General features: G+C 28.6%; 1 protein-coding gene across 8 annotated transcripts in view; it reads right to left on the bottom strand.

The window, feature by feature from the left end:
* Positions 1–1,974: 1,974 nt before the first annotated feature.
* LOC122627731 (phosphatidylinositol 4-phosphate 5-kinase type-1 alpha) overlaps positions 1,975–10,933 on the bottom strand; it is a 47,431-nt gene continuing 38,472 nt past the window's right edge. For 3 of the 8 annotated variants that reach the window (XM_043809122.1, XM_043809125.1, XM_043809130.1), the window contains one exon: positions 7,910–8,226. In XM_043809122.1, coding sequence (XP_043665057.1) covers positions 8,044–8,226 — 183 coding nt within the window. In that variant the 3' untranslated portion in view covers positions 7,910–8,043. Of the gene's footprint in view, positions 4,724–7,908; positions 8,227–10,933 lie in introns of those variants that run through there. The other 5 variants (XM_043809121.1, XM_043809124.1, XM_043809131.1 and 2 more) reach the window with 3 other exon arrangements.

The raw sequence follows: 10,933 nt of genomic DNA, 5'->3' as shown, positions 1-10,933 counted from the left end.
AAAAAAAAAAAAGAAAGAAAGAAAGAAAGAAAAAAAGAGGAAAGAAAGAAAGAAAGAAAGAAAAAAAAAATGAAGAAATATAAAAAGCAAGAGAAAAATAATAGAGAGAGATCGGATTTAGACGAGAGAACACCGCTACGCTTCTCAGGATGATAATTTTGGCATTGGGGTCAACTCGATCTCCTTGAGCGATCGTCATCGTCGTTGTGTTCGTCGTCATCGTCGTCGTCGTCGTCATCGTCATCATTATCGTCGTCATCGTCATTATCCGATGTCACGGTAAATCGGCAATGACTCGTACATTTTCAAAGTCTTTTTACCGTACATACACTTACGCATACATACGTATAAGCTACATACTCGTATACTCGTAGAACGTGATTTCTCTTATAGATAATTTCTAGATTAATCGAAAACGATACGATCTCCTATCGACGATAGATCTCTCTCTCTATCTCTCTCTCTCTTTTAATTTATTTATTTTTTTCCTCGTTCATTTACTTAAACGTTTCTATAAAAGGGAATTCTTGCAAATAGAAAAAGAGAGGGACATATCGATAAGATATATCTTCGATATCGCATACCCAACTTTTCCGCGTAATTTCGTTTAATAAGAGAAATTTTTTCTTACGTTATTTTTTTTTCTCTCTTTCTCTCTTTCTTTTTTTCCCCGATTTCTCCAACTCGCTCGCTCGCTTATCGTCCGCGATACGTTTTGCGTAAGATCGACGACGTTACATCTTGCCACGCACAGTCATCGGTCCGGTTCACTACCGTATATGGGAAAAGTAGGTAAGGGTCCCTCCATAGCCTTGACTCATATAAGTATGTATACATATGTATGCATTTACGTTCGTAATGGATATTACACGTCGTAAGAGAGTTTTACTTTGTATGTTTATCGTTATTTCGCGTATTACCGAACTTGATTTTTCAGCACCGAAAAGAAATTTTACGTTGATATTAAAAAGAAATAAAAAAGGAAAGGAAACGAAAAGGAAAGAAGAAGAAGAAGAAAGAAAGATAGAAAGTAAACGAGAAAATTTATCCTATAATTTATTTAACGCTTCAAAATGACATAACAGAACGATATGCGAGACCGATTCATGCTCGCTAACGTGGATCGAAAATTTTTTTACGCGATTTGAGATATCGATTACTAATTAATTAATAAATTTTTGTTATAGCTTATAGTTTTACTAAAACTTTCTTTCTAACTGTAACAAGAATAATCAATTTGATTTGTAAAATGACTTAGGGATTTTTGAAGCACCCTGTATTCGTGCGTTTCTATAGACCCTGTAAGTCTCACGAATCGATCGATATCAATAAAGATCGTTTTAACTTAACTTAATTGATTAACCAATTAATTTATTGACTGACCAACTAATTAATTCATCGATCGATTAATTAATTAGTTAATTAATTAAAATTTGTAGCTACTGTTACCTACCTTCCTCGTAAAAAAATAGTTAATGCCGGATAGTCCTTCCCCGGCCTAATTTTACGCTTGATCGAACCTTCGTAAGCAAGTTGAGTCACCTTCGTTCGTTAGCTTCGTACGTCGTTAATTTTGTTATTAAAGTTCCTCGAGTGTGGGCTCGCGTAACGAGTCAGGATAAGCATCGTAATGATCAAGATTACGACAACGACGATATGATCATGGCGATAAAAATTAAAAAAAAATAAAAAAATAAACAGAAAAAATATATATACATGTATACATATAATTAATAACAATATTAATAAACAACGAAGATATTTATTTTCCAACTTACCTTACGAGACGTCGTTCATTAACGAAGAAAAATTTGTATCTTCATTTATACAACACAAATACGTATACATATGTATGTACATTGTGATGATGATAATGGTGGTGGGGGTAGGGACAAATAATAAAGAATTTTTTGAATTATTCCAAGTAAAGGAAAAGGAGAAAAAAAAAAGGAGATAAATAAATAAACAAAAATGAACGATGAGACTACACGTCTTCGGCGTTGAAATAAATAGGACGCAATAAATAATTTATTCTTCGTTATCGTACATCGTTGTGTGCTTGGTATATATGTATACTGTATATCAAATACACACACGAAAACACACAGAATCACATGCATACGCGCACATACATACTCATATATACATACATATATATATATATATATATATATATATATATATATATATATATATTTACAATGGTACATACTATCTAACGAAGAAAAGAAGAAAGCTAAGATTAACGTGAAAAGAAAAAGATAAGAAAAAGGCAATAGGGACGAGAAAAAAATCTTGTAGACAAATTTTTTTCTAGTTAGTCTTTTTACTGGTATATTATATTGTGTATATATAAATATAAATATATATATATATGTATGTATGTATGTATGTATGTATGTATGTATATATATAAATATATACATATATATATACACACATATACATATCTCTTTCATACATGTAATTAATATCTTATCTCTTTTTTCCATATGATATGTACACGGTAATAAGCGACGAACTTCTCGAGCAACGCTTGAAATCAAGCGTATTCAGAGTCCACGCCATTTTGTTTTCTTTTTCTTTTTATCTTGCTGTTATTGTTGTCGTACAAATGTCAATACACATCTCTTACATATTTCTCTTTCTCTCTTTCTCTCTCTCTCTCTCTTTCTCACCTATTTGTTTCTATCTTTTATCTTTTATCTTTTATTTTCATCTTGACAAATGTACTGAATCATTTTTCGGATAACACATTCTAACGATATTTGCTATGCGAATAGTATAATACGTAGAATTATTTAACAAGAGATTCATCGATCCGAGCAAAATAATCGGTCATTGACCTTCCAAGAATTTTTTAATAATATTATTATTATTATTATTATTATTATTATTATTATTGTTATTGTTATCATTATTATTTTTTTTTCTTCTTTCTATTTTTATGCTCGGTCAAGGTCAATGACCATGTCGATCATTTCAAACAAGATCACAACCTACTTTTCCTTCCTTTCTTTTCATTTTTTCTTTTTTTTTTATCTTTATCTGTATTTTTATTTTTATTTTCATTTTTATGTTTTTTTTTTCCCATTTTATTTTATTTTATTACTTTTTTTTTTTTATCGTTAAACGTACTCACAATCGAGACGAATCAAATGATCATCCTGAGAACGAACATAATCGATCTCGTTCGTTCCGCTTTCTCTTCCTTATCCACCCCCCATCCCCCCGTATCCAGAGATTTACGATCGATTTTAATATCGTATTTCCTATCTCGAATTAGTAAATTTTTATTTTTCCTTTGTTTACTCTTGATCCCTTATACGAAGATATATATGTATATACTCGATCGTTAACGAAACCCTTCCCTCCCCACCCTCCCCTATCACTTAAAAAAAAAAAAAAAAAACGAAAACGAACAAACAAAACATAAATTTTTTTACGTATATATAAAGAACAAATGCGAACGCACAACCATGATTTTAATACTGGCGCGATTTTGCTTTTATTTATTTATTTATCTTTTTTTTTTTTTTGGAATCTACGATACAAGAATTGGTCGAAAAGTTTCTAGGTGCGCCAAAAGTTCCTACGTGATTTTGCAAAATCAATAAATGAATATTTTTCGAGAGATTTTTCTGGCTTCTTGTCGTTTAGATTTGTTGAAAATTACAAGCTAGGTCTATAATATTTTTAATTTGTAAAAGACGAAAAGGAAAAAAGAAGAAGAAAATAGATGTAAAGTTAATCCGAAAAGGTCTCGAAAAAAGAGTAATTGATTTTTACAAATCACTTAGGAAAGGCTTTTTTTGATATACCTAGGGACTTTTGTCCCATCTTGTATTATTTAATATATATAATATATATATGAATATATATATCGCGAGTAGTTTAATACAAGAGAAATGCGTTTATTAGAGAGACAACGATTGAAAGACAGAATAACGAGAAATATAATTAATTAACAAATATTTATACGCATTCGATATATTAAAAATAAATTTCTATCATAAAATTCAGGAACAAATTTCTTTCCCTTGTTTTTTTCCTATTCCATTCAATTCCGCCGATCTTTACAAATCATTTCTAATAAATTATTTTAATAAAATTAATTAGAACGAAAAATATTCAATTTGATATTATTCTGTCGATCTATTAATAATTCTTCTCATATAGTCTCTGAACTCTGTTAACACGCAACACTTTAAGTGTTCCGAATAATAAAAAAACAAAAAAAAAAAAAAACAAAAACAAAAAAGAAGAAAACAAAAAAATAATTTTAATAAATAATACGATCGATCCCTTCTCCCTACCTTTTTTTTCTTCATCACTTCATTTCAAAATAGTCTCATATCTGTCCCATTTATTCGCACATTTAAATGCGAGAGAGAAAAGGAGAGATTACGAATAATAATAATAAAAAAAAAAAAAAAAAAAACCCTTCATTCGTAAACTGATCCTATAATCCCATAAAAGACGATTTCAATTAACATCTAGAAAATTTTAACTTACATTAATATCAATATTTTTCACATTGCAGCTCTCGATTTCTTCGGATGTATTATTATCTTTTTTTTTCATGTTTTTTTTTCTGCAATTCTTTCTTCCTTTCTTTCTTTCTTTCTTTCTTCCTCTCTCTCTCTCTCTCTCTTTCACTCATTCATTCTCTCTTTCTCTCTCTCATACAAACTATCTCTGGATCGCTCTTCTACAGGTGGGTCTGAAAAGGGTGCAAAAATAAAACGAAAGAATGGATGAGAATAATTAAAAACGATTCAAAACAAAGAAGAAAAAAATAAAAAAAAGTGTGCCGAGGGTAAATGCCGCGTGAACCATTAGAGTGAATCATGCTTTCGTGCTTATTTCAGATTTCTTTTTCTACGCTTACGTATTTAAGGAAAAGCTTGAGAAAACTTATGTGTGCTTACGCCTGTTGAATTTTTATTATCCTCCTTTTTGTTTTTTTTTTTCTTAAATTATATATATATATATATAAAAAAACAAAAAGAATAATACATAGTAATTTCAATTATGATCTATTTGAATAGAATATCGATTTTACGAAAATCAAACGTGTTTGAATTTGAGATCGAGATCGAGAATGAAATCGTGTCGATGTATTGGTGGTGATAGGTGATCTTCGAACGAGTCGTAGTTCACGAAAGCGTGATTCACGAAAGCGTGATTCACGGTTCCTTGGAGCACGTTGGCATAAGTTGGAAAAAAAAAAATAAAAGGAGGATTAAGATCGAGACGTGTGAGTACAAGCAAAAGAGAGAAAACAAAAAAGGGAAAAAATAGAGACAGTGGGAGGATGCGGAGCAAAAAAGAGTGGATTGGAGAGGAATGGAGAGGGGAGGAGAGGAGTAGATAAATATTGTTAGTGAGATCGTTCTTAAATGCTAGACGAAATTCGTACGAGAACGACGAACGAGATAGACAATGATTAGGAACATTAATCTTAAGAATAATCATTGCTTTATTTAAATGATGATAATGGTAATGATAATGGCGATGACGATAATGATTAATAATATCAATAATAATAATAATAATAATAATAATAATAATAATAATAATAATAATTATAATATTCACATTCACACATTGTCGAGTATTCAAATCGGTTGATTTTACAATCGTTCTCTCTGTTTTTCTCGTTTCTCTTCTTATTATTTTTCTTTTCTTTTCTTTTTTCTATATATATATATATATATATATATATATATATATATATATATATATACTCGGTACGACAGCGCAATCAAAAATACAATCGCTTAGAGAGCGCATTAATCGATCGATCAATCAATGAATCGATCGATCAATTGATTAATTAATTTTTAAAAATGGCGGATCGAAGAGACGAAGATCGAAGAAACGAAATTGTTCTTGGAATTACGTGTAGGAATCGTACGAAAAGCTACAGAAATGTGGCTCGACATTTTCTAAGCTTGCATTATAAAATAAAGAGAACGAAATGTCTCGAGAAGGAATATTCTTTTTTTTTTCTTCTTTTTTTTTTGTAATCGATCATCTAAGAACTTTTGGCCCTATCTGTACGATCGAATTTTTATTTGGATCCATTTCTCTCTCTCTCTCTCTCTCTCTCTCTCTCTCTTTCTATCTTCGTCTCTTTCAAAGCGAAACAATTGTTTTTCTTTCTTTCTTTCTTTCGTTTTTTCTTCTAAATTATTATTAAGCGTTTCCTTTATCTTTTCTTTTCTTTTTTCTTTTTCTTTTTTTTTTTTTTGGTTTTACTTTCCATTTTGTTTATTCCTCTTATTCTTAAGCCACAAAGAAAAAGAACGAATAATATCTCCGAGTAATTACATAAATCCTTCTCGTTTAAAATTCGCACAGTAACTTTTTTTACTCGTTAACTCGCAAGGAAACGAATGTTCGTGATGATAATTGTTTTCTTTTTTTTTTTTTTTTTTTCTTTCTATTCTTCTCATCTTTTTCTTCTCTCCTTTTTTTTTTTTTTTTTTTTACTTCACTCGTCAACTTCACGGGAGAAACACATACGCTTGTTTAATTATAATAAACGAACGATTTTTATGTATTTACATGTGGTACACGCGTTCAACGTGTAATGGTAAATATGATATACATATTAAGTCTTATTTATACATATATATTGTTATTCTTTTCCGCGAACATAAAATTCCCATTGGATCTTTACGTATTTCTATATCGTATACGTATACGTAATATATTTATATATATATATATATTTATAATAAAATGCTATATTAACGATTAATTAATTAAGGAGTACTCAAACAAAAAAGAAAGGAAAAAGAGAAGAAAAAAGAACAAAGAAAAAAAAATAATAATAATAAAAACGAGAGACAAAATGGGACGAACGGGTATACGATAAAAACATTAATAGAAATAAATTAGTAAGAAGAAAAAAAAAAAAAAAAAGGAAAAAAAAAGCAATCAACGAAAAAGAGAAAGTAAAAACAAAATAAAAATGCTTGAACGTCGCTGAAAAGTTTTACAACAAATTTCGTCGATTTCGACGAACACGCTTGTCTCGTCAAATTTATTTATTTATTTATTTATTTGTTTGTTTGTTTGTTTTTCTTTTTAATTATCAATCAAGCTTGCCAACACGTCGAGAAAGGAAGAATTAGATAAAAGAGATTCTTATGCGATGTATTCGCATTAAAAAAAAAGAAATGAAAATTCTCGTCCAAAAGATCCAAAAGATTTAAGTAGATATATCCGGATTAAGAAAATTCGAATTTCAAAAGGATTATTATTAGGATTAAATATTTTGGGCCTAAAATCGACGTCATCGTCATCGTCTTCGTCGAAGCTATTAAACCGGCATGATTCTTCTTCTTTTATGAAAATTCTGACAAAATATTACAAAGAAGAAGAAAAAAAAAAAAAAGAAAGAAAGATAAAATTAATAGAAGAAGACTCGATCAAAACCGATCTCATTCGTTTAATTAAGGTGTGTATTGTGTGTGTGTGTGTGTGTTTGTGTGTGTATGCGTGTATATACACATACTAGGTAGTTGCAAAAGTAATTATTACATTATATATTAATTTTTATATAATTCTACAATCTGGTTTAATTTATATATATATATATTTTTTTACTAATATTTTTATTTGTCATTACTTTTGCAACGATATAATATATATATATATATATATATATATATATATATATATATATAATTGCAAAAGAAATGACAGATACATTTTAAATGATTGTTTAATTTTTCATTAATTGGTCGATTTCATTTAAAATACTTTTTTTTTGTTATATTTTTATTCTTCATTATTTTTGCAACTATCTATTAGATGTATATAATATATATATATTATATATATTTATTTATATATATATATATATATATACGTATACACACACACACACACATACATATATATTTTTTTTTCTCAAAAATTGTCCGAATTAGATCGGATTAGGGAAGAATCCTCGTCACGTTCTCGATCAGATCATAATTACAATTAAATGATAATGATTACAATGATTAATAATTATCATCATAATCATCAGGGTTCTCGACGTCGTACGTTCAGTGCCCTTTGCATGGTCCTCATAATCGCAACGTGATTCGAGCCGGTGCGTTTCAAGCTGCTCCTCAAGTGTTGATACATCGAGAAGGATGATCTCTGCTCCAATAGTACCGATTGTACACCACCACCACCACCAACATTGATCTGGCTCGTACGTCTCTGAAGTATTTCGAGAGCACAGAAAATATAATGATATCTCACTTAACCTTCCGTGATAACTTTATCTTCCTTTTGCTTTATTAATTTGTGTTAATCTCTCGTTAATAAAAACAAAAAGAAAAAAAAAAAGAAAGAAAATAATAAGATTTGATAGACGTACTTCAAACGATATTAATAAAAAGAGGATCATGCGAGGAAATAGCTCGAATAAAAAAAAAAATTAGAAATGCATTAATGATAATAATAAAAATAGGATCACAAAATGTGAGATGGGTTAGTAAAGAAGGAGAAAAAAAAAAGAAGAAGAAAAAAGAAAGAAGTATGATAAAAAACAATAGAAAATGTCTGCAGATAAAGGGAGAAAGAGAGAAAGAGAGAGAGAGAGAGAGAGAGAGAGAGAGAGAGAGAGAGAGATGGATAGAGAGAAACAGAGATAGAAAAGGTGTGAGTAATGAAGCAAACATCGATAATGTAACACAGAAGGTTAAGGCTCTCGAGATTTTGGACCTTCGACGTCGTCGTTTCGTAAGAATAAAAAAAAAAAGCACACACCCACACACACCTACGCACACATACACGTAAAAGAACAAAGATGTACGAAGAAGAACAGATAAGGGACGACATATCAAATGAGTCGGCGATTACGAAATTGATCTAATAGCAAATCGTTTGACATATTAAAAGGCAAGCATAAGTGTCTAAATATTTTTCTTCTAATTACTTCGCTTTTATCATTCGTACTTTGCTTTTATTAATCATAAATCGCTTTTTGAACAAAATTAAATCTCGCGATTATCGCGTGAAAAATGACATTTACAAAGAGAGAGAGAGAGAGAGAGAAAGAGAAAGAGAGAGAGAACATAGTTTTCAAGAATATAAATATGCTTAATTTTTTCTTCGTCTATTAATAAGATTTGTATAGAAAAAAATTTCTTTTTTTTTTTTTTTTCAAATAATCCAAAGCGTAATGTCGAAAACGAAAGAAATAATGTCTTGCAATTATAACAATTGCAATTATATATTAATATTTCTTGTAATTATAAAATGTGTCTTGCAATTATAAAACTGCATATTATATATTAATAAGGCTGGTATAGAAAAAAATTTCTTCAATTTTTTTTTGTTTTTTTTTTTGTTTTTTTGTTTTTTTTCAAATAATCCAAAGCGTAATGTCGAAAATGAAAGGAATAATGTCTTGCAATTATAATAAATGTAATAATTGAAATTACAATAAATTAATGATAACAATAATAATTATAATAATTTGTCTTGGATCAATTTCATAATCATCGATACGTACAAGTATGTTCACAATCGGATATTGACAGACATATATTTTCATGGAGAAAAATAACGAGTGTTAATTAAACGACGGAATGGTAGGGCGGGGGGCCAGAAGGGCAAAGGGAAAAGAAGAAGAAAAAGAAGAAGAAGAAGAAGAAGAAGAAGAAGAAGAACATGCCGGTTTAATGCTTTCGGGACGATCATTGAAAATTTAATAAGTTATTACAGGGAATGATTTCGAATGAGATAATAATTTACGGAGGGATGCGAGTTTAATATTTCGGTCGATTAATCGATCGATTATTGTTTATCGATTATCGATTATCGATTAAATTTTTAATATCGTTCTTCGATGTTTTTTTTTTATTATTATTATTACTACTATTATTATTATTATTATTATTATTATTATTATTATTATTATTAATAATAATAATATTATTATTTCTTTTTCTTTCCTTTTTATCATATTAAAGAAAAAGTATCGACTTGACTAGCTGTTCGATCTTTGACGTTCTTCTTTTTATGTTTTTTATTTTATTTACTTTTTTATCGAATACAATAACTATCGATAAAAATTAATCGAATTTTTCAATTTTTAATCGAAGAGACCAGCCACGTCGATAAAACTTTTTTCATCGAGGTAAATGGTTAATAATCGATCGCACAATTATTTCGCAAATTATACAATTATATATCTATACGATGTTACCTAATTAATTGATTAATTTAATATAACAAATAGAAAAAGAAACGATAGAAATTCAAACGATCGGTTCTTTGTTTGTTTCATTTCTCCTTCATTTTTTTTTTTTACATCGACGACTAGACAAATTACGTTTGCTATCGTTCGATAAAAAAATATGACGGCCTTTGAAAATTCTTTTTTTTTTTTTAATTTTTCTTTCTCTCTCTCTCTCTCTCTCTCTCTCTCTCTCTCTCTCTCTCTCTCTCTCATTCTATCTAACAATAAGAACAGAGAAAGAGAGAGATAGAGATAGAGAGAGATAGAGAGAGAGAGAGAGAGAAATTTTATTTTGGAGTTTATTCATATTAGCCTAACGAGATTAAACGTCGAAGAGACTTTAACAAAGCTACGAAACGTTTTAAAGCTTATATATATATATATATATGTATATACAGTCATACATACACAGTCAGTCACAAAAATATTTACATTAGTAAAGTTTCGAGTATTATGCACTGTGTGTTAAATAAATATACAATGAATCAAAAAGATTTATTATTTATTATGTTTATTATTATTAAATTATAATGATGATGATGATTATTATTATTGTTATTGTTATTAAATTTATATTATTATTATTTAAATTATATTATTATAAAAAATATATTATTACAAAAAATTTATTATTTATTATACTACTTTGGAATACAAATTTCTAAATTTAAGAAAAAA

The sequence above is a fragment of the Vespula pensylvanica genome, chromosome 3, assembly GCF_014466175.1.
Source record: "Vespula pensylvanica isolate Volc-1 chromosome 3, ASM1446617v1, whole genome shotgun sequence".
In the NCBI taxonomy this organism is placed as follows: domain Eukaryota; kingdom Metazoa; phylum Arthropoda; class Insecta; order Hymenoptera; family Vespidae; genus Vespula; species Vespula pensylvanica.
The sequence above is the reverse complement of the archived record's forward strand: the minus strand, read 5'-3'. Positions and strand labels throughout refer to the sequence as shown.